The 25901-nt window shown below is 45.3% G+C and overlaps 1 protein-coding gene across 3 annotated transcripts in view; it reads left to right on the forward strand.

The window, feature by feature from the left end:
* fras1 (Fraser extracellular matrix complex subunit 1) overlaps nucleotides 1-25901 on the forward strand; it is a 352007-nt gene that overhangs the window by 245338 nt on the left and 80768 nt on the right. For all 3 annotated transcript variants that reach the window (XM_036936462.1, XM_036936463.1, XM_036936464.1), the window contains exons 29-34: nucleotides 10159-10260; nucleotides 10402-10620; nucleotides 15960-16119; nucleotides 20294-20475; nucleotides 24891-25007; nucleotides 25782-25896. In XM_036936462.1, the coding sequence (XP_036792357.1) occupies nucleotides 10159-10260; nucleotides 10402-10620; nucleotides 15960-16119; nucleotides 20294-20475; nucleotides 24891-25007; nucleotides 25782-25896 (895 nt within the window). The remainder of the gene's footprint in view (nucleotides 1-10158; nucleotides 10261-10401; nucleotides 10621-15959; nucleotides 16120-20293; nucleotides 20476-24890; nucleotides 25008-25781; nucleotides 25897-25901) is intronic.

The raw sequence follows: 25901 nt of genomic DNA on the forward strand, positions 1-25901 counted from the left end.
GTATATACCAGGCTATAGTACACAGTATACACCAGGCTATAGTAAACAGTATACACCAGGCTATAGTACACAGTATATACCAGGCTACATTACACAGTATACACCAGGCTATAGTACACAGTATACACCAGGCTATAGTACACAGTATACACCAGGCTATAGTACACAGTGTATACCAGGCTATAGTACACAGTATACACCAGGCTATAGTAAACAGTATACACCAGGCTATAGTACACAGTATATACCAGGCTACATTACACAGTATACACCAGGCTATAGTACACAGTATACACCAGGCTATAGTACACAGTATATACCAGGCTACATTACACAGTATACACCAGGCTATAGTACACAGTATATACCAGGCTATAGTACACAGTATACACCAGGCTATAGTAAACAGTATACACCAGGCTACAGTACACAGTATACACCAGGCTATAGTACACAGTATACACCAGGCTATAGTACACAGTATACACCAGGCTATAGTACACAGTATATACCAGGCTATAGTACACAGTATACACCAGGCTATAGTAAACAGTATACACCAGGCTATAGTACACAGTATATACCAGGCTACATTACACAGTATACACCAGGCTATAGTACACAGTATACACCAGGCTATAGTACACAGTATATACCAGGCTACATTACACAGTGTACACCAGGCTATAGTACACAGTATACACCAGGCTACAGTACACAGTGTATACCAGGCTACATTACACAGTGTACACCAGGCTATAGTACACAGTATACACCAGGCTACAGTACACAGTGTATACCAGGCTACAGTACACAGTGTATACCAGGCTACAGTACACAGTGTATACCAGGCTACAGTACACAGTGTATACCAGGCTACAGTACACAGTGTATACCAGGCTACAGTACACAGTATATACCAGGCTACAGTACACAGTGTATACCAGGCTACAGTACACAGTGTATACCAGGCTACAGTACACAGTGTATACCAGGCTACAGTACACAGTGTATACCAGGCTACAGTACACAGTGTATACCAGGCTACAGTACACAGTGTATACCAGGCTACAGTACACAGTGTATACCAGGCTACAGTACACAGTATATACCAGGCTACAGTACACAGTGTATACCAGGCTACAGTACACAGTGTATACCAGGCTACAGTACACAGTGTATACCAGGCTACAGTACACAGTGTATACCAGGCTACAGTACACAGTGTATACCAGGCTACAGTACACAGTATATACCAGGCTACAGTACACAGTGTATACCAGGCTACAGTACACAGTGTATACCAGGCTACAGTACACAGTGTATACCAGGCTACAATACACAGTGTATACCAGGCTACAGTACACAGTGTATACCAGGCTACAGTACACAGTGTATACCAGGCTATTACAGACAGCATATAACATCAGTGGTGGAAAAAGTCATACTTGAGTAAAAGTACAGATACCTTAATAGAAAGTTACTCAAGTAAAAGTGAAAGTCACCCAGTAAAATACTACTTGAGTAAAAATTTAAAATTATTTGGTTTAAAGTATACTTAAGTATCAAAAGTAAAAGTATAAATCATTTAAAATTCCTTAATTTAAAAATCTAATCAAATCAAAAAGTGTATTGGTCACATACACATGGTTAGCCGACAGTGCAGTAATATCTAACAAGTAATCTAACAATTTGGCCTTCCTGTGACATCGGGTGCTGTAGGTGTCATGGAGGGCAGGTAGTTTGCCCCCAGTGATGCGCTGTGTAGACCTCACTACCCTCTGGAGAGCCTTGCGGTTGAGGGCAGTGCAGTTGCCGTACCAGGCGATGATACGGCCCGACAGGATGCTCTCAATTGTGCATCTGTAAAAGTTTGTCAGGGTTTTAGGTGACAAGCCTAAAAGAGGCTGCGCTGTTGCGCCTTCTTCACCACCCTTTCAGTTTGTCTGTGATGTGTACGCCCAGGAACTTAAAACTTTCCACGTTTTCCACTGCTGTCCCTTTTATGTGGATTAGGGGGATGCTCCTTCTGCTATTTCCTGAAGTCCACGATTATCTCCTTTGTTTTGTTGACGTTGAGTGAGAGGTTGTTTTTCTGAAACCACACTCACCTCCTCCCTTTAGGCCGTCTCGTCATTGTTGGTAATCAAGCCTACTGCAAACTTGATGATTGAGTTGGAGGCGTGCATGGCCACACAGTCGTAGGTGAACAGGGAGTACAGGACGAGGCTGAGCACGCACCCTTGTGGGGCCCCAGTGTTGAGGGTCAGCGAAGTGGAGGTGATGTTTCCTACCCTCACCACCTGGGGGTAGCCGTCAGGAAGTCCAGGACCCAGTTGCACAGGGCGGGGTTGAGACCCAGGACCTCCAGCTTAATGAGGAGCTTGGAGGGTACGATGGTGTTGAATGCTGAGCTGTAGTCGATGACCACCATTCTTACATAGGTATTCCTCTTGTCCAGATGGGACAGGGCAGTGGGCAGTGTCATGACGATTGCAAACTAGACGACACAATTGTCTTGTTTTTTAAATGTACGGATAGCCAGGGGCACACTCCGGTATTCAGGCATCATGTACAAACAAAGCATGTGTGTTTAGTGAGTCCTCCAGATCAGAGGCAGTAGTGATGACCAGGGATGTTCTCTGTTTAGTGAGTCCTCCAGGTCAGAGGTAGTAGTGATGACCAGGGATGTTCTCTGTTTAGTGAGTCCTCCAGATCAGAGGCAGTAGGGATGACCAGGGATGTTCTCTGTTTAGTGAGTCCTCCAGGTCAGAGGTAGTAGAGATGACCAGGGATGTTCTCTGTTTAGTGAGTCCCCCAGATCAGAGGTAGTAGAGATGACCAGGGATGTTCTGTTTAGTGAGTCCTCCAGGTCAGAGGCAGTAGGGATGACCAGAGATGTTCTCTGTTTAGTGAGTCCTCCAGATCAGAGGCAGTAGGGATGACCAGAGATGTTCTCTGTTTAGTGAGTCCTCCAGATCAGAGGCAGTAAGGATGACCAGGGATGTTCTCTGTTTAGTGAGTCCTCCAGGTCAGAGGTAGTAGAGATGACCAGGGATGTTCTCTGTTTAGTGAGTCCCCCAGATCAGAGGTAGTAGAGATGACCAGGGATGTTCTCTGTTTAGTGAGTCTGCCAGATCAGAGGCAGTAGGGATGACCAGAGATGTTCTCTGTTTAGTGAGTCCTCCAGATCAGAGGCAGTAAGGATGACCAGGGATGTTCTCTGTTTAGTGAGTCTGCCAGATCAGAGGCAGTAGGGATGACCAGAGATGTTCTCTGTTTAGTGAGTCCTCCAGATCAGAGGCAGTAGGGATGACCAGGGATGTTCTCTGTTTAGTGAGTCTGCCAGATCAGAGGCAGTAAGGATGACCAGGGATGTTCCCTGTTTAGTGAGTCTGCCAGATCAGAGGCAGTAGGGATGACCAGAGATGTTCTCTGTTTAGTGAGTCCTCCAGATCAGAGGCAGTAAGGATGACCAGGGATGTTCTCTGTTTAGTGAGTCCTCCAGGTCAGAGGTAGTAGAGATGACCAGGGATGTTCTCTGTTTAGTGAGTCCCCCAGATCAGAGGTAGTAGAGATGACCAGGGATGTTCTTTGTTTAGTGAGTCCTCCAGGTCAGAGGTAGTAGAGATGACCAGGGATGTTCTCTGTTTAGTGAGTCCTCCAGGTCAGAGGCAGTAGGGATGACCAGGGATGTTCTCTGTTTAGTGAGTCCTCCAGATCAGAGGCAGTAGGGATGACCAGGGATGTTCTCTGTTTAGTGAGTCCTCCAGGTCAGAGGTAGTAGAGATGACCAGGGATGTTCTCTGTTTAGTGAGTCCTCCAGGTCAGAGGCAGTAGAGATGACCAGGGATGTTCTCTGTTTAGTGAGTCCTCCAGATCAGAGGCAGTAGAGATGACCAGGGATGTTCTCTGTTTAGTGAGTCCTCCAGGTCAGAGGCAGTAGAGATGACCAGGGATGTTCTCTGTTTAGTGAGTCCTCCAGATCAGAGGCAGTAGAGATGACCAGGGATGTTCTCTGTTTAGTGAGTCCTCCAGGTCAGAGGTAGTAGAGATGACCAGGGATGTTCTCTGTTTAGTGAGTCCCCCAGATCAGAGGTAGTAGAGATGACCAGGGATGTTCTGTTTAGTGAGTCCTCCAGGTCAGAGGCAGTAGGGATGACCAGAGATGTTCTCTGTTTAGTGAGTCCTCCAGATCAGAGGCAGTAGGGATGACCAGAGATGTTCTCTGTTTAGTGAGTCCTCCAGATCAGAGGCAGTAAGGATGACCAGGGATGTTCTCTGTTTAGTGAGTCCTCCAGGTCAGAGGTAGTAGAGATGACCAGGGATGTTCTCTGTTTAGTGAGTCCCCCAGATCAGAGGTAGTAGAGATGACCAGGGATGTTCTCTGTTTAGTGAGTCTGCCAGATCAGAGGCAGTAGGGATGACCAGAGATGTTCTCTGTTTAGTGAGTCCTCCAGATCAGAGGCAGTAAGGATGACCAGGGATGTTCTCTGTTTAGTGAGTCTGCCAGATCAGAGGCAGTAGGGATGACCAGAGATGTTCTCTGTTTAGTGAGTCCTCCAGATCAGAGGCAGTAAGGATGACCAGGGATGTTCTCTGTTTAGTGAGTCTGCCAGATCAGAGGCAGTAAGGATGACCAGGGATGTTCCCTGTTTAGTGAGTCTGCCAGATCAGAGGCAGTAGGGATGACCAGAGATGTTCTCTGTTTAGTGAGTCCTCCAGATCAGAGGCAGTAAGGATGACCAGGGATGTTCTCTGTTTAGTGAGTCCTCCAGGTCAGAGGTAGTAGAGATGACCAGGGATGTTCTCTGTTTAGTGAGTCCCCCAGATCAGAGGTAGTAGAGATGACCAGGGATGTTCTTTGTTTAGTGAGTCCTCCAGGTCAGAGGTAGTAGAGATGACCAGGGATGTTCTCTGTTTAGTGAGTCCTCCAGGTCAGAGGCAGTAGGGATGACCAGGGATGTTCTCTGTTTAGTGAGTCCTCCAGATCAGAGGCAGTAGGGATGACCAGGGATGTTCTCTGTTTAGTGAGTCCTCCAGGTCAGAGGTAGTAGAGATGACCAGGGATGTTCTCTGTTTAGTGAGTCCTCCAGGTCAGAGGCAGTAGAGATGACCAGGGATGTTCTCTGTTTAGTGAGTCCTCCAGATCAGATGCAGTAGAGATGACCAGGGATGTTCTCTGTTTAGTGAGTCCTCCAGGTCAGAGGCAGTAGAGATGACCAGGGATGTTCTCTGTTTAGTGAGTCCTCCAGATCAGAGGCAGTAGAGATGACCAGGGATGTTCTCTGTTTAGTGAGTCCTCCAGATCAGAGGCAGTAGGGATGACCAGGGATGTTCTCTGTTTAGTGAGTCCTCCAGATCAGAGGCAGTAGGGATGACCAGGGATGTTCTCTGTTTAGTGAGTCCACCAGATCAGAGGCAGTAGAGATGACCAGGGATGTTCTCTGTTTAGTGAGTCCTCCAGATCAGAGGCAGTAGGGATGACCAGGGATGTTCTCTGTTTAGTGAGTCCTCCAGATCAGAGGCAGTAGGGATGACCAGGGATGTTCTCTGTTTAGTGAGTCCTCCAGATCAGAGGCAGTAGGGATGACCAGGGATGTTCTCTGTTTAGGGAGTCCTCCAGATCAGAGGCAGTAGGGATGACCAGGGATGTTCTCTGTTTAGTGAGTCCTCCAGATCAGAGGCAGTAGGGATGACCAGGGATGTTCTCTGTTTAGTGAGTCCACCAGATCAGAGGCAGTAGAGATGACCAGGGATGTTCTCTGTTTAGTGAGTCCTCCAGATCAGAGGCAGTAGGGATGACCAGGGATGTTCTCTGTTTAGTGAGTCCTCCAGATCAGAGGCAGTAAGGATGACCAGGGATGTTCTCTGTTTAGTGAGTCCTCCAGATCAGAGGCAGTAGGGATGACCAGGGATGTTCTCTGTTTAGTGAGTCCTCCAGATCAGAGGCAGTAGGGATGACCAAGGATGTTCTCTGTTTAGTGAGTCCTCCAGATCAGAGGCAGTAGGGATGACCAGGGATGTTCTCTGTTTAGTGAGTCCACCAGATCAGAGGCAGTAGAGATGACCAGGGATGTTCTCTGTTTAGTGAGTCCTCCAGATCAGAGGCAGTAGGGATGACCAGGGATGTTCTCTGTTTAGTGAGTCCTCCAGATCAGAGGCAGTAGGGATGACCAGGGATGTTCTCTGTTTAGTGAGTCCTCCAGATCAGAGGCAGTAGGGATGACCAGGGATGTTCTCTGTTTAGTGAGTCCTCCAGATCAGAGGCAGTAGGGATGACCAGGGATGTTCTCTGTTTAGTGAGTCCTCCAGATCAGAGGCAGTAGGGATGACCAGGGATGTTCTCTGTTTAGTGAGTCCTCCAGATCAGAGGCAGTAGGGATGACCAGGGATGTTCTCTGTTTAGTGAGTCCTCCAGATCAGAGGCAGTAGGGATGACCAGGGATGTTCTCTGTTTAGTGAGTCCTCCAGATCAGAGGCAGTAGGGATGACCAGGGATGTTCTCTGTTTAGTGAGTCCTCCAGATCAGAGGCAGTAGTGATGACCAGGGATGTTCTCTGTTTAGTGAGTCCTCCAGATCAGAGGCAGTAGGGATGACCAGGGATGTTCTCTGTTTAGTGAGTCCTCCAGATCAGAGGCAGTAGGGATGACCAGGGATGTTCTCTGTTTAGTGAGTCTGTCAGATCAGAGGCAGTAGAGATGACCAGGGATGTTCTCTGTTTAGTGAGTCCTCCAGATCAGAGGCAGTAGGGATGACCAGGGATGTTCTCTGTTTAGTGAGTCTGTCAGATCAGAGGCAGTAGAGATGACCAGGGATGTTCTCTGTTTAGTGAGTCTGTCAGATCAGAGGCAGTAGAGATGACCAGGGATGTTCTCTGTTTAGTGAGTCCTCCAGATCAGAGGCAGTAGGGATGACCAGGGATGTTCTCTGTTTAGTGAGTCCTCCAGATCAGAGGCAGTAGGGATGACCAGGGATGTTCTCTGTTTAGTGAGTCCTCCAGATCAGAGGCAGTAGGGATGACCAGGGATGTTCTTTGTTTAGTGAGTCCTCCAGATCAGAGGCAGTAGGGATGACCAGGGATGTTCTTTGTTTAGTGAGTCCTCCAGATCAGATTCGGTAGGGATGACCAGGGATGTTCTCTGTTTAGTGAGTCCTCCAGATCAGAGGCAGTAGGGATGACCAGGGATGTTCTCTGTTTAGTGAGTCCTCCAGATCAGAGGCAGTAGGGATGACCAGGGATGTTCTCTGTTTAGTGAGTCCTCCAGATCAGAGGCAGTAGGGATGACCAGGGATGTTCTTTGTTTAGTGAGTCCTCCAGATCAGAGGCAGTAGGGATGACCAGGGATGTTCTTTGTTTAGTGAGTCCTCCAGATCAGATTCGGTAGGGATGACCAGGGATGTTCTCTGTTTAGTGAGTCCTCCAGATCAGAGGCAGTAGGGATGACCAGGGATGTTCTCTGTTTAGTGAGTCCTCCAGATCAGAGGCAGTAGGGATGACCAGGGATGTTCTCTGTTTAGTGAGTCCTCCAGATCAGAGGCAGTAGGGATGACCAGGGATGTTCTGTGTTTAGTGAGTCCTCCAGATCAGAGGTAGTAGATGACCAGAGATGTTCTATTGATTAGTGAGTCCTCCTGATCAGAGGCAGTAGGGATGACCAGGGATGATCTGTTGATAAGCTCGTGAATTGGACCATTTTCCTGTCCTGCAAAGCATTCAAATGTAACGAGTACTTTTGGGTGTCAAGGAAAATGTATTGAGTAAAAAAGACACTCTTTTCTGAAGGAATGTAGTGAAAGTAAAAGTTGTCCAAAATATAAATAGTAAAATAAAGTATAGATACACCCCAAAAAACTACTTAAGTACTTTAGAGTATTTTTACTGAAGTACTTTACCTCACTGTGTATCAGGCAGGCTATTACACACAGCGCATAAAAGGCTGATACATTATGAATTTAAATTTGGCCCCAGTGGGAGTGACCTTACTGAGTAAAGTGTCTGTCTAGTAAAAGGTCCAATTCAGACGTTTTTATCTCAATATCAAATCATTTCTGGGTAACAAGTAATACCTTACTGTGATTGTTTTCAATTGAAATGGTCAAGAAGGAACAAAATGGGAGGAGCCTGATGGGGGGAGCCTAATGGGAGGAGCCTGACGGGGGGAGCCTGACGGGAGGAGCCTAATGGGAGGAGCCTGACGGGGGGAGCCTGACGGGGGGAGCCTGACGGGGGAGCCTAATGGGGGGAGCCTGACGGGGGGAGCCTAATGGGAGGTGCCTAATGGGAGGCGCCTAATGGGAGGCGCCTAATGGGAGGAGCCTAATGGGAGGAGCCTAATGGGAGGAGCCTAATGGGAGGAGCCTAACGGTAGGAGCCTGACGGGGGGAGCCTGACGGGGGGAGCCTAACGGGGGGAGCCTAACGGGGGGAGCCTAACGGGAGGGATATGTAACCTTCAAACAAAGAGGTTCGAAACTCTCTTTGCCTATTAACTAATACCTTAATCTGTTGTGGACAGACAACGTCAACATAATGGTACCATAGATATGTCATGATATAACGAGCAGCATTAGTTCTGGTGCTTTGGACCAATCAGAATTTCAGGAAGGGAGGGCACATTTAGACCATAGACTTGCCTGTAAAAAGATGGAGCTCTTTGTTCTGGGTCCGGTCCTCAATCTATCTCTTCTCTTAACACGTATGGGCCCAGAACTGAATCAAATTTAATACAACTTAATCGTACTGGGTTAACTGAGATTATGCAATTCAAAACTTCATCCCACCAAAACAAAACAGCTCTTACACTAAAAAGGGCATTCACAATTTCACAGTATAATTCCAACCTCATAGTGTGAAAATATAAAACACAGATAAATCAAGTTTTTGGACTGCACTAGGCCTTTAAATGTAGAGAATCCCATGACTGCGAGGCGTGGATCTGTTGTTGTGGTATGCTATCGTACGGGGGGGAATGTGCTGTGGGAGATGATTGGTTGGACGATTAAGCCAATGCGTCGTGAGTTTTCTCCCTGTCTTTCCGTATCGGCTAACGAAGGCCACGTTTGTCCATCAGTCTGGAAATGGGATTAATTCACTCCTGATAAATGTTCGGCAGAGGCCAATTTAAATGAGTGACTGCTGTTGGAGTTGGCGCCTTATTGTAGATGTGCCTGACTGTACCTTACACATAGATACAGCACAGTGAGAATCCTTTCATACCTCCTAGTAGGCGGTCTTCCGCTCTGACGCTCACTCGCTAAATGAGAGAGAGAGATCGCTACTTAAACCCGCTGTACGTCAACTCCAACGCTGTTGCCATCGTGTAACAGCTCAGGTAGCCTTTTCTTAAGTAGGGATAATAGCTTCACCTTGTGTTCTGTTATATCAACACCCAGGCCGACAGCTGACAGAGGATTGGCCACGTTTCACCACTGTGGAAATACTTACTTTTTACATTTGAGTAATTTAGCAGACACTTATCCAGTGGGACTTAATAGGCAGTGCAATCAACTAAGTTTACTGTGGGAAAACGACCACATATCGCTGTCATTTCAAGTATGGCCTTCTTTGAATGTGAGACAGATAGTGATCAGAAGAATGTGTTCTCGTAACAGTAGGGGCCTCTCTGAGATAGTTCAGCCATCCCTCCGGTTTCACCATCTCCAATATAGTGTCGAAATGTTGGCCCTTGTTTTAGAATCGGGGCCAGTTCTGTTGCTGTTCTGCCGTTCCTTATCTAATTCAGTTATACAGTTGAGTACGACAGAGACAGAGTGTTAGAGGAATTATATTCCTCTATGTTTTAATACCCAATTCAAATTAAACACTCTGTCAATTCAGTACTAGGGTTAAAAGAAAATTCATACATCTATACAGTAACATAATAGTATTCTGATTAGTCAGTCCTGATTGAAATGTATACATAATTAGTCATTATCGATAAAAAAAAATCCCTTAACACAGAGTTCACCTCTTCTCCACCTAATTCTGGTTACATTTTTTGTGCAGCCTCTCTCCCATTTCAACTATCAAGTCCAGAAATGTTTTCACTCCTGTGTAGGAGACAATTTATTTGTTATCTAAAAGAACAATGAGTAACGCTTTGTAAAATTCTAAATCAGTGAATTGTAACTCTGCTTCCCTCTCCTGTCACACAGCCCCCACAGATTCTTACCAACAATCCTTTGCTGGTGGACGGAGGGGAGACGGCAATCATCTCCAAGGCCGTGCTTCAGATCGACGACCCAGACAACCCTCAGGTGTGTGTGTGTGTGTGTGTGTGTGTGTGTGTGTGTGTGTATGCATGTATATCTGTCTGTGCGTGTGTGTGTGTGTGTGTGTGTATGTGTGTGTGTGTGTGTGTGTCTAAACATCCCCTTGTGTGTGCCTCTTCCTCGCAGGATGTCCTGGTCATGGTTCTGGACCCGCCCCAACATGGCCGCCTGACCCGTCTCAATGGAGACCTGGCGCTGAGCCAGTTCAAGATGGAGGAGTTGTCACGGGAACAGGTGCAGTATGTCCATGATGGGTCGCCGGGGCAACGGGACAGGATGCTGCTACAGGTCAACGATGGAAACAGCTACCAGAACATTCTAATGCAGATCAGCATTACTCAGAAGGTGAGAGAGAGAGAGAGAGAGAGAGAGAGAGAGAGAGAGAGAGAGAGAGAGAGAGAGAGAGAGAGAGAGAGAGAGAGAGAGAGAGAGAGAGAGAGAGAGAGAGAGAGAGAGAGAGAGAGAGAGAGAGAGAGAGAGAGAGAGAGAGAGAGAGAGAGAGAGAGAGAGAGAGAGAGAGAGAGAGAGAGAGAGAGAGAGAGAGAGAGAGAGAGAGAGAGAGAGAGAGAGAGAGAGAGAGAGAGAGAGAGAGAGAGAGATGTATGTTTTTTGCATGACTGTCAGATCATATCATGTTGAATGCTGTTTCACGCGAGTGAATGCAAACACTTTATTTCATAAACAAAGTTCTGTAATTGCCCCCTTACACTCAGTAACTGGTTGTGCCACCTTTAGCTGCAATGACTCCAACCAACCACTTCCTGTAGTTGTTGATCAGTCTCTCACGTTGCTGTGGAGAGACTGTATACCAGTAACTCTTCCATGCAGAACTGCTGGACCCAAGCAACATTTATGGGTTTTCAAGCCTGAACTGCTAATTTCAAGTCCTGCCACAACATCCCAATTGGGATTAGGTATTGACTTTGACTAAGCCAATCCAAAGCTTCAAATGGGTTGCTTTTTTAGCCATTTTCATGTAGACGTGGTTGTGTGTTTTGGATCATTGTCTTGCTGCATGACCCAACTGCACTTCAGCTTCAGTTCACAGACTGATGTTCTGACGTTCTCCTGTATAATTTTCTGAAACAGAGCAGAATTCATGGTTTCGTTCTATTAAGGCGACCTGTCCAGGTCCTTAGGCAGCAAGGCGTCCCCAAACCATCTCTAAATATTCCATACATAATCTGGGGCAGTTGTGGGATGTGATAAATCCCAAATAAACCCAACAACTCACATCAAAAACACTTTTAAAATCAATGAAGCTGATACCACAGATGAGAACGTTTAGGTTAAAATGTCGATCAACTATTGGGCTGTTTCTTCACATTATAAGTGCAGCAGTAGGCTATAGCAGTAGGCTGTAGCAGAAGACTATAAGCTCGATTGTTGAGATAAAAATGCAATCAATTAGAGGGAAAAACACTGTTCTCAAAAGTGAACACAAAATGTGATTATAATGATTTATTCTAAAGGTGCATTTTTAATGTAAAAATGATCTTCCCCAAGCACGAAACTCACTCACCTCCTATGTATACCACTAACTCACTCACCTCCTATGTATACCACTAACTCACCTCCTATGTATACCAGAAACTCACTCACCTCCTATGTATACCAGTAACTCACTCACCTCTTATGTATACCACTAACTCACTCACCTCCTATGTATACCAGTAACTCACTCACCTCCTATGTATACCAGTAACTCACCTCCTATGTATACCAGAAACTCACTCGCCTCCTATGTATACCAGTAACTCACTCGCCTCCTATGTATACCAGAAACTCACTCACCTCCTATGTATACCAGAAACTCACTCACCTCCTATGTATACCAGAAACTCACTCACCTCCTATGTATACCACTAACTCACTCACCTCCTATGTATACCAGAAACTCACTCACCTCCTATGTATACCAGTAACTCACTCACCTCCTATGTATACCAGTAACTCCCCTCCTATGTATACCAGTAACTCACTCACCTCCTATGTATACCAGTAACTCACTCACCTCCTATGTATACCACTAACTCACTCACCTCCTATGTATACCACTAACTCACCTCCTATGTATACCACTAACTCACCTCCTATGTATACCAGTAAGCCACTCACCTCCTATGTATACCACTAACTCACCTCCTATGTGTACCAGTAACTCACCTCCTATGTATACCAGTAACTCACCTCCTATGTATACCAGTAACTCACCTCCTATGTATACCACTAACTCACCTCCTATGTATACCACTAACTCACCTCCTATGTATACCACTAACTCACCTCCTATGTATACCACTAACTCACTCACCTCCTATGTATACCAGTAACTCACTCACCTCCTATGTATACCACTAACTCACCTCCTATGTATACCAGTAACTCACCTCCTATGTATACCAGTAACTCACCTCCTATGTATACCAGTAACTCACCTCCTATGTATACCACTAACTCACCTCCTATGTATACCACTAACTCACTCACCTCCTATGTATACCAGTAACTCACTCACCTCCTATGTATACCAGTAACTCCCCTCCTATGTATACCAGTAACTCACTCACCTCCTATGTATACCACTAACTCACTCACCTCCTATGTATACCACTAACTCACTCACCTCCTATGTATACCAGAAACTCACTCACCTCCTATGTATACCAGTAACTCACTCATCTCCTATGTATACCACTAACTCACTCATCTCCTATGTATACCAGTAACTCACTCATCTCCTATGTATACCACTAACTCACCTCCTATGTATACCAGAAACTCACCTCCTATGCATACCAGGTAGGCTCTACTCCGGGTTGGTAAAGCAAAATAACGTGCTTCATTTTAAGAAGTTATTTGGTTTTGCGAAACCAAACCTTAGCCAAACGTATAGGCGTATGGTCTAGGGTTAGGGTTACGTATGGTCTAGGGTTAGGGTTAGGGTTACGTATGGTCTAGGCTGTATGAAGTGTGCGACTATGATTTGAAAAAGGCTTCTTGGTTTCTTGACTTCCTGCATCGGCCAATTTTGTCACCCATCAGACTATTCTCCAATGAATGTTGTCTTTTCATATACTATATAATATTCATAATGATATATTCTACATTGTAGATTAATAGTGAAGGAATCAAAATGATGGAATAACACATATGGAATCATGTAGTAACCAAAAATGTGTTTATATTTTATTTTAGAAATATTTACAATTTTGCGATTCTTCAAAGTAGCCACCCTTTTCCTCGATGACAGATTTGCGCTCTTGGTATAAAAAAAAGTAATTATATAGTTGAATGAGTAGGTTGGTGCAAACTTTTGACTGGCACTGTGTCTGTGAAATTAGTTTTGATTTAGAGTGGATCATGTGTAACATACATCTTATCTATGCACTTAAAAATAGCCAAATGAAGACGATTTTCCAGTGATTCATTTTCATGTCAGCCAGGTAACCTGTACTCCTGTTGTAAAGATAAGTAATGTGCTTAATATTAGGAAAGTGGAGTAATAAATATAGCCTAGCCTATAGGAGGAGTATGTTCACCTAGACACACACAATCACACACACACACACACACACACACACACACACACACACACACACACACACACACACACCTTTCCTCCTCTCCTACTCCCCCTCTTCTCTACTTCTCTTATTTTTTTCACTCTGTAAATCAATATCACTCCTTCCATCCCTTTCTCCCTCACATACATCACATATTCATGTTGTTACATGTTACATGTTACATGTTACATGTTACATGTTGTAACACCTGATTCTGCTCTCTGTCAAGCAGTGTGCTGGTATATGACTGAAGATAGACACTAGATATAATGCTAAGAGAACCTCCTAGATTTATAATGCACTTATTTAAACAAATTAATTTTAAAAAATTCTATTCAATCACTCTTTTTCTCCTCGCTCCCTTCCCTTCATCTGCTGATGTGAACCTGACAGCTGTAAGCATAGCGTCCTCCATGTTTGTTTTTTTTTACGTCTGTGTAGACAAAGGAGAGGTTGCCAAGTGAACCACTGTAGACGTGTTTGAGATGCTACCCCGTGCAGCAGCAGACTCCGAGTACAGTTGGTTGATCTCTCTCAGGGTTTTTTTTTAGGCAAAACGCGAAATACTGCCATCATCAAAAGCTCTCTCTCCAACTGTTCCCCACCCGACCCAGTCGGCATCGGTGCCAAGCCTTGTCAAGCCTTGTCCTAGCCGGGGTACAAAGGAGCTCCTGAGAGACGGATCATGGAGAGAGCTGGAGAGTAATTAGTCTTTAATGAGACGGTGATGGATGACTTTCCACCTCAGAGGGCTAAGCACTCTGGGTTCATCCCAAATGGCACCCTATCCTCGACTATGGGCCCCGGTCAAAAGTAGTGAGTGTACAAAACATTAGCAACACTTTCCTGATATTGAGTTGCCCTCAGAACAGCCTCCATTTGTCAGGGACATGGACTCTAAAAGGTGTCGAAAAGCGTTCCACAGGGATGCTGGCCCATGTTGACTCAATGCTTCCAACAGTTGTGTCAAGTTGTCTGGGTGTTCTTTAGGTGGTGGACCATTCTTGATACACACTGGAAACTGTTGAGTGTGAAAAACCCAGCAGCATTGTGGTTCTTGACACACTCAAACCGGTGCCCCTGGCACCTACTACCAAACCACTTTCAAAGGCACTTAAATATTTTGTCTTGCCCGTTCACCCTCTGAATGCCACACATACACAATCCATGTCTCAATTGTCTCAAGGCTTAAAAATCCTTCTTTAACCTGCCTCCTCCCCTTTACTGATTTGAAGTGGATGTAACATGTGACATCAAATAAGGGATCAGTTTGGTTTTCTGTTTAGTACACTCAGTGTATAGGGAATAGGGTGCCATTTGGTATGCAAGCTGACTTCTCTCTTTGGTCAGCGTTACTCTCTATGTGTCTCTGTTGCTGCTCAGAGGAACAGCAGCTCTCTGTCTCTCTCTGTTGCTGCTCAGAGGAACAGCAGCTCTCTGTCTCTCTCTGTTGCTGCTCAGAGGAACAGCAGCTCTCTGTGTGTCTCTGTTGCTGCTCAGAAGAACAGCAGCTCTCTGTATGTCTCTGTTGCTGCTCACAGGAACAGCAGCTCTCTGTCTCTCTCTGTTGCTGCTCAGAGGAATGGCAGCTCTCTGTCTGTCTCTCTGTTGCTGCTCAGAGGAATGGCAGCTCTCTGTCTCTCTCTGTTGCTGCTCAGAGGAACGGCAGCTCTCTGTCTCTCTCTGTTGCTGCTCAGAGGAATGGCAGCTCTCTGTGTGTCTCTGTTGCTGCTCAGAGGAACGGCAGCTCTCTGTCTCTCTCTGTTGCTGCTCAGAAGAACAGCAGCTCTCTGTCTCTCTGTCTCTCTTTGTTGCTGCTGACAGCTGACTCTGGGCTTTTCATACTGCTGCTATGCTGTTGTGATTCACATGGCTGGCCTGAGAACACCTGTGCCGGGTCATTAACTCAATTAAGAGAAAAATGCACACCTGAATTGATGAGGACGGTGCATGTTGGTTGGCAGGATGAGACAACTTCCTGCTCCGATACGAATAATGAATCAGACGCCCCCATGGGTTGGGCCTCAGGCTGAATAACTGATTTGAGTTACAGTACTTTCAAACAATATCTGCCATTGAAAATAAATAATAATTGTTACATATCTTGTGTTTTTACAGCTTACCCAGGCTCCTCGTGTTCTGTCGGTGCCCGTCACGTGGGTGAGAGAGGGAGGCATGGTACAGTTGGGGAAGAGGTATCTGAGGACAGAGTATCAGGGTGCCAGCGATGACCAGATCATTTACACCATAGTGAGCTCCAAAGGAAGCCCCAAATACGGTACGATACGTGGCCTTACCCCCCCCCCCCCCCCCCCCCCCCCCCCCCCAAACATGCTCCTGTTTCTGCTTACTCACACTGTTAAGATGGTGATGATGTTAGTTTGTCTTTCTGACTCTCCCTTTACCTCCCACACACCCCTAATTATCGAATTATCCACTCTTTCTCCCTTCCTGATTCTCTCTCCCTTAACCTCTCTATCTCCATTCCTGATTTACTCTCCCCTCTCCCTTACCTTCTCTCTCTCTCCCTTCCTGATTCTCTCTCTCCCTTACCTTCTCTCTCTCCCTCTCTCCCTTACCTTCTCTCTCTCCCCTCTCCCTTACCTTCTCTCTCCCCTCTCCCTTCCTGATTCTCTCTCCCCTCTCCCTTACCTTCTCTCTCTCCCTTCCTGATTCTCTCTCTCCCTTCCTGATTCTCTCTCTCCCTTCCTGATTCTCTCTCCCCTCTCCCTTACCTTCTCTCTCCCCTCTCCCTTCCTGATTATCTCTCCCCTCTCCCTTACCTTCTCTCTCTCCCTTCCTGATTCTCTCTCTCCCTTCCTGATTCTCTCTCTCCCTTCCTGATTCTCTCTCCCCTCTCCCTTACCTTCTCTCTCTCTCCCTTCCTGATTCTCTCTCCCCTCTCCCTTACCTTCTCTCTCGCTCTCCCTTCCTGATTCTCTCTCTCTCTCCCTTCCTGATTCTCTCTCCCCTCTCCCTTACCTTCTCTCTCTCTCTCCCTTCCTGATTCTCTCTCCCCTCTCCCTTCCTGATTCTCTCTCCCCTCTCCCTTACCTTCTCTCTCTCTCTCCCTTCCTGATTCTCTCTCTCTCTCCCTTCCTGATTCTCTCTCCCCTCTCCCTTACCTTCTCTCTCTCTCCCTTCCTGATTCTCTCTCCCCTCTCCCTTACCTTCTCTCTCTCTCCCTTCCTGATTCTCTCTCCCCTCGCCCTTACCCTCACTCTCTCTCCCTTCCTGATTCTCTCTCTCCCTTCCTGATTCTCTCTCCCCTCTCCCTTACCTTCTCTCTCTCTCTCTCCCTTCCTGATTCTCTCTCCCCTCTCCCTTACCTTCTATCTCTCTCCCTTCCTGATTCTCTCTCCCCTCTCCCTTACCTTCTCTCTCTCTCTTCCTGATTCTCTCTCCCCTCTCCCTTCCTGATTCTCTCTCCCCTCTCCCTTACCTTCTCTCTCTCTCTCCCTTCCTGATTCTCTCTCTCTCTCCCTTCCTGATTCTCTCTCCCCTCTCCCTTACCTTCTATCTCTCTCCATTCCTGATTCTCTCTCCCCTCTCTCTTACCTTCTCTCTCTCTCTCTCTCTCTCGCCCTTCCTGATTCTCTCTCCCCTCTCCCTTACCTTCTCTCAATTCAAATCAATTCAAGGGGCTTTATTAGCATGGGAAACATATGTTAACATTGCCAAAGTAATTGAAGTAGATAATATACAAAAGTGAAATAAACAATAAAATGAACAGTAAACATTACACTCACAGAAGTTACAAAAGAATAAAGACATTACAGATGTCATATTGTGTGTTACAGTTACATACAGTGTTGTAACGATGTGCAAATGGTTAAAGTACTTGAGGCTCTGTTTGTGTTTGTGAACAGAGCCCTAGGACCAGTTTGCTTAGGGGACTCTTCTCCAAGTTCATCTCTCTGTAGGTGATGGCTTTGTTATGGAAGGTTTGGGAATCACTTCCTTTTAGGTTGTTGTAGAATTTAATGGCTCTTTTCTGGATTTGGATAATTAGTGGGTATCGGCCTAGTTCTGCTCTGCATGCATTATTTGGTGTTCTACGTTGTACACGGGGGATATTTTTGCAGAATTCTGCATGCAGAGTCTCAATTTGGTGTTTGTCCCATTTTGTGAATTCTTCGTTGGTGAGCGGACTCCAGACCTCACAACCATAAAGGGCAATGGGCTCTATGACTGATTCAAGTATTTTTTGCCAGATCCTAATTGGTATGTTGGATTTTATGTTCCTTTTGATGGCATAGAAGACCCTTCTTGTCTCTCAGATCGTTCACAGCTTTGTGGAAGTTACCTGTGGCGCTGATGTTTAGGCCGAGGTATGTATAGTTGTTGTGTGCTCAAGGGCAACAGTGTCTAGATGGAATTTGTATTTGTGGTCCTGACGACTGGACCTTTTTTGGAACACCATTATTTTGGTCTTACTGAGATTTACTGTCAGGGCCCAGGTCTGACAGAATCTGTGCAGAAGATCTAGGTGCTGCTGTAGACCCTCCTTGGTTGGTGACAGAAGCACCAGATCATCAGCAAACAGTAGACATTTGACTTCAGATTCTAGTAGGGTGAGGTCGGGTGCTGCAGACTGTTCTAGTGCCCGTGCCAATTCATTGATATATATGGTGAAGTGCCATGTGGGGAGAAATGTGTGTTTTTTTTTACTATTTTAACCGCACACTTGTTGTTTGTGTACATGGATTTTAGAATGTCGTATATTTTTCCCCCAACACTACTTTCCATCAGTTTGTATAGCAGACCCTCGTGCCAAATTGAGTCAAAGGCTTTTTTGAAATCAACAAAGGATAAGAACTTTGCCTTTGTTTTGGTCTGTTTGTTTGTCAATTAAGGTGTCAGTCCTTGGCACCAACTATTGGGGAAGATGCCAGAGAGCTGAGAGCTGAGGATGATGTTGAAGAGTTTTGGTATAGCCAACTGGAATTTGTTGTCTGTATATTTGATCATTTCATTAAGGATACCATCAACACCACAGGCCTTTTTGGGTTGGAGGGTTTGTATTTTGTCCTGTAGCTCATTCAATGTAATTGGAGAATCCAGTGGGTTCTGGTAGTCTTTAATAGTTGATTCTAAGATTTGTATTTGATCATGTATATGTTTTTGCTGTTTGTTCTTTGTTATAGAGCCAAAGCGATTGGAGAAGTGTTTTACCCATACATCTCCATTTTGGAAAGATAACTCTTTGTGTTGTTGTTTGTTTAGTGTTTACCAATTTTCCCAGAAGTGGTTAGATTCTATCGATTCTTCAGTTACATTGAGCTGATTTCTGACGCGCTGTTCCTTCTTTTTCCGTAGTGTATTTCTGTATTGTTGTAGTGATTCACCATAGTGAAGGCATAGACTCAGGTTTTCTGGGTCTCTATGTTTTTGGTTGGACAGGTTTCTCAATTTCTTTTTTTGATTTCTTTTTTTTCAATTGAGATTTTTGCATTCTTCATCAAACCATTTGTCAGTGTTGTTTATTCTCTTCGGTTTTCTATTTGCGATTTTTAGATTTTCTAGGGAAGCTGAGAGGTCAAATATACTGTTTAGGTTTTCTACTGCCAAGTTGACACCTTCACTATTACAGTGAAATGTTTTGTCCGGGAAATTGTCTAAAAGGGATTGAATTTGTCGTTGCCTAATTGCTTTTTGGTTGTTTTCCAAATGACATTCCTTCCATCTATAGCATTTCTTAATATTACTCAGCTCCTTTGGCTTTGATGCCTCATGATTGAGTATTGCTCTGTTCAAATAGATTGTGATTTTGCTGTGGTCTGATAGGGTTGTCAGTGGGCTGACTGTGAACGCTCTGAGAGACTCTGGGTTGAGGTCAGTGATAAAGTAGTCTACAGTACTACTGCCAAGAGATGAGCTCTAGGTGTACCTACCATAGGAGTCCCCTCGAAGCCTACCGTTGACTATGTACATACCCAGCATGCGACAGAGCTGCAGGAGTTGTGACCTGTTTTTGTTGGTTATGTTGTCGTAGTTGTGTCTAGGGGGGCATATCGGGGAGGGAATGGTGTCACCTCCAGGTAGGTGTTTGTCCCCCTGTGTGCTGAGGGTGTCAAGTTCTTGTCCGGTTCTGGCATTTAGGTCGCCACAGACAAGTAAATGTCCCTGGGTCTGGTAATGGTTGATTTTCCCCCTCCAGGATGGAGAAGCTGTCTTATTTAAAGTATGGGGATTCTAGTGGGCGGATATAGGTAGCACACAGGAGGACATTTTTCTTTGTCAAGAGAATTTACTTTTGAATTTCTAGCCAAATGTAAAATGGAGTTTCTCTCTCCTTTCCTGATTCTCTCTCCCCTCTCCCTTAACTTCTATTTCTCCCTTCCCGATTCTCTCCCCCATCTATCCCCTCCCTCTTCTCTATTTCTCCCTTCCTGATTCTCTCCCCCATCTATCCCCTCCCTCTTCTCTATTTCTCCCTTTCCTCCCTCCAGGTGAAGTGCTGTTGGTGCCAATGCCAGCCGACGGCCCATTGGAAGGTTGGCAGCCCTCTCCCGACGACAGGAGCTCTACCCCCACCTCCTCCTTCACTCAGCAGGATGTGAATGAGGGCACTGTGTGGTACAAACACTTTGGCACCACCGGCATGACGGAAGGAGACACCTTCCTGTTCCAGGTTAGTTGTGGTTGTGTGTCCATTGTCCACCTACCCATCCACCTGTCTGCCAAGCTGGCCTGTCTGCCTGCCTGCCTCAGGTTCACTGGGCATAAACTCACAAACAATCTTTCCATGGTCCGTTTTCTTTTCCTCCTGCATGCTCTTTTCTTTCTTTCTCCCTGTCTTCTACAGCTTTTTTTCAACTCTGTTACTTTCTTATTTCTATCTCTCTCCTTCTCTTTTCCTCTCTGTATCCCTCTCTCCTTCTCTCTTCTCTTCTCCTCTCCGTATCCCTCTCTCCTTCTCTCTCCTCTTCTCTTCTCCTCTCCGTATCCCTCTCTCCTTCTCTCTCCTCTTTTCTTCTCCTCTCCGTATCCCTCTCTCCTTCTCTCTCCTCTTCTCTTCTCCTCTCCATATCCCTCTCCTTCTCTCTCCTCTTCTCTTCTCCTCTTCTCCTCTCCGTATCCCTCTCTCCTTCTCTCTTCTCTTCTCTTCTCCTCTCCGTATCCCTCTCTACTTCTCTCTTCTCTTCTCTTCTCCTCTCCGTATCCCTCTCTCCTTCTCTCTCCTCTTCTCTTCTCCTCTCCGTATCCCTCTCTCCTTCTCTCTTCTTCTCTTCTCCTCTGCATATCCCTCTCTACTTCCAAATTCTTACTTCCATCTCCATTCCTTTTCCCTCATTGTACCTCTCCCTCCTCTCCTCCGCCATTCTTCTTAGCCATCCATTCTCAAGTCTTTACATTTTTTTAGGAGGTAAATCAGTTTTAATATCGCAGAGAGATTGTGGATTCTATCAATGTAATTGTCTGCATCCTTTCCAATCTCCCCCATATATATATTTGTTTGATCTTATTTTAATATATTTTTGTTCTTCCACCCGTCTTCTAAATGGATTAAAGTAATGAATCTATCTCTGAAAACCATCCAGTCCCACCCTTCAGCTACCCTCAACCCCTCCCATCTATCTCTGAAAACCATCCAGTCCCACCCTTCAGCTACCCTCAACCCCTCCCATCTATCTCTGAAAACCATCCAGTCCCACCCTTCAGCTACCCTCAACCCCTCCCATCTATCTCTGAAAACCATCCAGTCCCACCCTTCAGCTACCCTCAACCCCTCCCATCTATCTCTGAAAATCATCCAGTCCCACCCTTCAGCTACCCTCAACCCCTCTCATCTATCTCTGAAAACCATCCAGTCCCACCCTTCAGCTACCCTCAACCCCTCCCATCTATCTCTGAAAACCATCCAGTCCCACCCTTCAGCTACCCTCAACCCCTCTCATCTATCTCTGAAAACCATCCAGTCCCACCCTTCAGCTACCCTCAATCCCTCCCATCTATCCCTGAAAACCATCCAGTCCCACCCTTCAGCTACCCTCAACCCCTCCCATCTATCTCTGAAAACCATCCAGTCCCACCCTTCAGCTACCCTCAACCCCTCCCATCTATCTCTGAAAACCATCCAGTCCCACCCTTCAGCTACCCTCAACCCCTCCCATCTATCTCTGAAAACCATCCAGTCCCACCCTTCAGCTACCCTCAATCCCTCCCATCTATCTCTGAAAACCATCCAGTCCCACCCTTCAGCTACCCTCAACCCCTCCCATCTATCTCTGAAAACCATCCAGTCCCACCCTTCAGCTACCCTCAACCCCTCCCATCTATCTCTGAAAACCATCCAGTCCCACCCTTCAGCTACCCTCAACCCCTCCCATCTATCTCTGAAAACCATCCAGTCCCACCCTTCAGCTACCCTCAACCCCTCCCATCTATCTCTGAAAACAATCCAGTCCCACCCTTGTAGTGACTGTGTGTATACTTTACCATGCTCAAGGGGATATTCAATGTCTACTTAAACGTTTTGGGTCAGGCTTGAATATTTATTGACTCAAGACATTTCAGCATTTCATTTTTTATTAATTTGTAAAAATGTCGAAAAAAATAATTCCACTTTGACATTAAGTAGTATTGTGTGTAGGTCAGTGGCAAAAACATCTACATTGAATCCATTTTTTATTCAACCAGTAACACAACAAAATGTGTAAAAAGTGAGGTATGAATATTTTCTGAGGGCACTGTGTACGGCACAGAGAAATACATCTATCACTCTCTCTCTCTATCTCTCTGTCTCTCTCTGTCTCATCTTACTGCATTTTGGTGAAAATGGAACCAAATTACTCACAAATTAGTGCTACGTTAGGGATTATCCTTGTGAAGAAGACTCAGCGCTCAGCAGCGTTTAGGCCATAACAAATGGCTGTGTAGCAGTCAGGTTAAGCTAACAGCTTTCATAGAGCCTGGCACAACAAGGCAAATCAGCAGCCAAGAACATAGAGAGAGATCACAGCCATTTAAACCTTCTCTCGTTTTCTTGTTTCATCGTTTTCTCTCTCTCTCTCTCTCTTTCTGTCCCTCTCTCTCTCTCTCTCTCTCTCTCTCTCTCTCTCTCTTGCTCTCTCTGTCTCTCTGTTTCTATCTCTTTCTCCACTCTTTCTGCTCTTTCCCTCTCTCTCTCTCTCTCTCTCATTCTTTCTCATTCTTTCTTTCTCTCTATCTCTCTGTCTCGCTCTCTCTCTCTCAACATTTTGGCACCATCCGCTAAGGTTAAAGCAAAACTAAAATATTTCTGAAGTGTCTCATCATGACAACAGGACAGTTATGACCCTGTCTAAACTCAGATCGCCAGATATTTTCATCGTGAGCGAATACTGTCATCTTCCAAGCAGTTTCTTTTGACATAATTAAAAAAGAAAATATTCAAAATATTAATTTGACATTAATATTCAAAGTGATCTGCTGTCTGGAGGACAAGATTACCTTCTATGGAATGGGTGTTGGGAGATACTATTAAATATTAAGTATGACATCGTGTCAGTAACTTTTTCTCGTGGCTACACGTCAAATCCGCGGTGTGAAAATTAGAGGCTTCAGGATGAAATAACTTGGCAGATGAACTTAGTAAAACTGCTGTCATGTTCATTAGTTTCACTATATAATCATTATAATGCTATACTGTGCTACATTCATTCCTTAGCAGCTCATTACATGGTCATAAGCAATGGACTACATAGTTACTAGTTCTAGATGAACAACAGGTCCACAACAGGTTTAGACCTACCGTTTACTATAGCTAACAACAGGTTTAGACCTACCCTTTACCATAGCTAACAACAGGTTTAGACCTACCCTTTACTATAGCTAACAACAGGTTTAGACCTACCCTTTACCATAGCTAACAACAGGTTTAGACCTACCGTTTACTATAGCTAACAACAGGTTTAGACCTACCGTTTACTATAGCTAACAACAGGTTTAGACCTACCCTTTACCATAGCTAACAACAGGTTTAGACCTACCCTTTACCATAGCTAACAACAGGTTTAGACCTACCGTTTACTATAGCTAACAACAGGTTTAGACCTACCGTTTACTATAGCTAACAACAGGTTTAGACCGACCCCGTACCATAGCTAACAACAGGTTTAGACCTACCCTTTACCATAGCTAACAACAGGTTTAGACCTACCCTTTACCATAGCTAACAACAGGTTTAGACCTACCCTTTACCATAGCTAACAACAGGTTTAGACCTACCGTTTACTATAGCTAACAACAGGTTTAGACCTACCGTTTACTATAGCTAACAACAGGTTTAGACCTACCCTTTACCATAGCTAACAACAGGTTTAGACCTACCGTTTACTATAGCTAACAACAGGTTTAGACCTACTCTTTACCATAGCTAACAACAGGTTTAGACCTACCCTTTACTATAGCTAACAACAGGTTTAGACCTACCGTTTACTATAGCTAACAACAGGTTTAGACCTACCCCTTACCATAGCTAACAACAGGTTTAGACCTACCCTTTACCATAGCTAACAACAGGTTTAGACCTACCGTTTACTATAGCTAACAACAGGTTTAGACCTACCGTTTACTATAGCTAACAACAGGTTTAGACCTACCGTTTACTATAGCTAACAACAGGTTTAGACCTACCGTTTACTATAGCTACTTATTACAGTTCTTCTCTTGGTCATGGCTAATCTCAGAACCCCAGAACTAAAATCTAGTGTAACTGCGTCAGATGCTAGATTAGGTGCTGTGTGTGTGTGTGTGTGTGTGGGGGGGGGGGGGGGGGGGTCAGTTTCTATCTGCTGGTTTTTAGGCAACTCTATGGACCAAATGTCCCCTCCCCTTTCCGAAATATCGAAATTCTAATCGTGATTTGTCCAAATGATCAGTGATGCAAAATCAGCTAATCGAAACACAGTTCCTCGTTACTTAGTCACTTCCAACAGTCAGCTGACAGACGCTACGATGCCGTTTATGTCATGTGTGTCTGTCCACGAGAGACTATGGTTATGGTTAAAACTGATGATAGAGGTTTGAAATTACAGTGTGATTCAAAATGTCTTCCTCTTCCAGGTGTCAAGTGAGGGGTCCCCAGACACGCTCAGTGATGCTCAGACCTTCACCATCGGAGTGATGCCCGAACTCCCAGGGTTCCCCCAGCTGGCCCCCGCCTGCGACCTACAGATAACGGTAAAACAGGACGACGGACAAAAATACACTATCTACTGTCTTAGAGTCTTAGATTATGTACAGTGCCTAGTGAAAATCTACAATAGTGGAAGTCTACAATACTTGACAATTCAGAGGGTTTCACTCTGTGTTGTGTTGTATTGGATTTGAACCAAACCTCTCGGTTTTAGTCTAGGACAAAAAAAATGTAATTTATTTCTTGTATTGTCTTGCAGTAAATACTTAATTACTTAATGGTCTTGTTGGAAACATAATCTGCTTAAAAACTCAGAGACAAGGTTTGAATATTGCTGGAGTGTGTGTGTGTGTGTGTGTGTGTGTGTTTGTTGGAGTGAGTGTGTGTTGGGGGAGTTTGTGTGTGTGTGTGTGTGTTGGGTGGAGTGTGTGTGTGTGTTGGGTGGAATGTGTGTGTGTGTGTGTGTGTGTGTGTGTATGTGTGTGTGTGTGTGTTGGGTGAGTGAGTGTGTGTTGGGTGAGTAAGTATGTGTTGGGTGGAGTGTGGGTGTGTGTGTGTGTGTGTGTGAGTGTGTGTTGGGTGGAGTGAGTGTGTGTTGGGTGGAGTGAGTGTGTGTTGGGTGGAGTGAGTGTGTGTTGGGTGGAGTGTGTGTGTGTGTGTGTTGGGTGGAGTGTGTGTGTGTGTGTGTTGGGTGGAGTGTGTGTGTGTGTGTGTGTGTGTGTGTGTTGGGTTGAGTGTGAGTGTGTGTGTTACTGCTCGTCTCTGAGTGCATGCTGATGTGTATCTGTGTGTGCCCGTCTGTGTGTGTGTCCATGCAGGCGCTGGAAGATCGTGTGACCGTGCTAACACCCACAGCTTTGTCCTTTGTGGACTCTGAGACGCCCAGTGAAAAGCTGGTCTACAACATCACCAAGCCCCTACCTCAGGGACAAGGTAAT

The sequence above is a fragment of the Oncorhynchus mykiss genome, chromosome 11, assembly GCF_013265735.2.
Source record: "Oncorhynchus mykiss isolate Arlee chromosome 11, USDA_OmykA_1.1, whole genome shotgun sequence".
In the NCBI taxonomy this organism is placed as follows: Eukaryota; Metazoa; Chordata; class Actinopteri; order Salmoniformes; family Salmonidae; genus Oncorhynchus; species Oncorhynchus mykiss.